The following is a 1570-nucleotide window of genomic DNA, read 5'->3' as shown; positions in this document are numbered from 1 at the left end:
TGTGCTCCCCGTCCTGGCTCTGCAGGATCTTTCCACGCACCCCAGCTCAGCTCCCCTGGGATAGGGCCATGCACTGCAGCTCAGCTCCCTGGGGACATGCCGTGCACACTGAGCCAGCTCCATCGGGACATGCCACGTGTCCCAGCCCAGCTCCTCGGGACAGGCCATGCCTCCCGACGCAGCCGTCGGCGTGTGCTGTGGGCCACAGCCCGGCTCTGACAGGTCCATGCCGTGTGCCCCAGCTCTGCTTGCAGGGATGTGCCGTGCACCCCAGCCTGCTCCATCRGGACCGTGCCACATATCCCAGCCCGGCTCCATCAGGTCTAAGCCATGCACCTTGGCCCACTCCATCCATTGGGACAGTGAAACATATCCCAGCCTGCTCCATCAGGACCGTGCTGTATATCCCAGCCCAGCTCCATCGGGTCCATGCCATGCACCCCAGCCCGCTCCATCAGGACTGTGCCGCATATCCCAGTCTGCTCCATCAGGACCGTGCCACATATCCCAGCCCAGCTCCATCGGGTCCATGCCATGCACCCCAGCCCGCTCCATCAGGACCGTGCTGCATATCCCAGCCCAGCTCCATTGGGTCCATGTTGCACATCCCAGCCCAGCTCTATCGGGTCCATGCCACGTGTCCCAGCCTGGGTCCGCTGGGATACGCCAGGCCAGTTCTGTCGGATCCTTACCGTGCCGTGCCGCACTATGCCATGCCATGCCGTGCCATGCCATACCTTGCTGTGCACCCCTAACCCCACGCCCTGACGCCTCCCCGCAGGCCGCACGGCGCCAGGAGCCGCCGGCAGCTCCTTCACGGTGGCGGTGGCGGGGCCGTCGGCGGTGCCCTACGGCGAGGACGCCCTGATCAACTGCTCCACCACGTGCCCGCCTGCAGCGGCGGATGGCGGCCTGGAGACCTCGCTGGCCAAGGGCCACCAGCACCAGGGCCCCGGCTGGCTGGCGGTGCAGCTGCACAACATCACCGAGCCCCACGTCCAGCTCCTCTGCTACTTCACCTGCTTTGGCCAGAGGAAGACGGCCGCCCTCGCCCTGGCAGCGTACCGTGAGTGCCGGCGCCAATCCCGGGGTGCAGCGCCAGCGCGGGAGCCGGGATAGGGGGCCAAGGGTGGTGGCGGGATGCATCACCTGGGAATCGGGACGGGAGCCGCGGCCGGCAGGACGCAGTGCCCGGGAGCCGGGACGACGGCGCTGCCGCCCGCCGCAGGCTTCCCGGACCCGCGGCTGGCCGTCCTCGAGCCCAACGCCTCCCTGCACGAGTCGGTGGCCGTCGAGTGCTCCGCGGCGCCCAGCCAGCCCCCGGGGCTGCAGCTGYGGCTCCGCAGCAGCCGCGGGGTGCAGGAGTCCGGGACGGAGGGACGCGTCCGCCTGGAGCTGACGGCTCACGAGGAAGACGACGGGCTGGAGTTCGTCTGCGAAGCCGAGTTGGCYGTGGGCAACCAGACGCTGCGGAAGAGCTCGGCCCCGGCCACGCTCAGCATCTCCTGTGAGTGGGACCCCGACGCCTGGGCCCGGGCAGCTCAGGGTTTGCCCCGGGAGTGCTGACGCC

The 1570-nt window shown here is 69.2% G+C and overlaps 1 protein-coding gene across 1 annotated transcript in view; it reads left to right on the top strand.

Moving 5' to 3' along the window:
* The window catches only part of ICAM4 (intercellular adhesion molecule 4 (Landsteiner-Wiener blood group)), a 2360-nt gene extending 794 nt beyond the window's left edge, over positions 1–1566 (top strand). Inside the window, exons 2-3 of the mRNA XM_085315138.1 lie at positions 782–1066; positions 1229–1566. Of these exons, the coding sequence (XP_085171264.1) occupies positions 782–1066; positions 1229–1566 (623 nt within the window). The remainder of the gene's footprint in view (positions 1–781; positions 1067–1228) is intronic.
* Positions 1567–1570: the final 4 nt, after the last annotated feature.

Source organism: Rhea americana, unplaced genomic scaffold (genome assembly GCF_003343005.1).
Source record: "Rhea americana isolate MKP2758 unplaced genomic scaffold, rheAme1 scaffold_420, whole genome shotgun sequence".
In the NCBI taxonomy this organism is placed as follows: domain Eukaryota; kingdom Metazoa; phylum Chordata; class Aves; order Rheiformes; family Rheidae; genus Rhea; species Rhea americana.
This window is presented reverse-complemented; position numbering and strand designations above follow the sequence as displayed.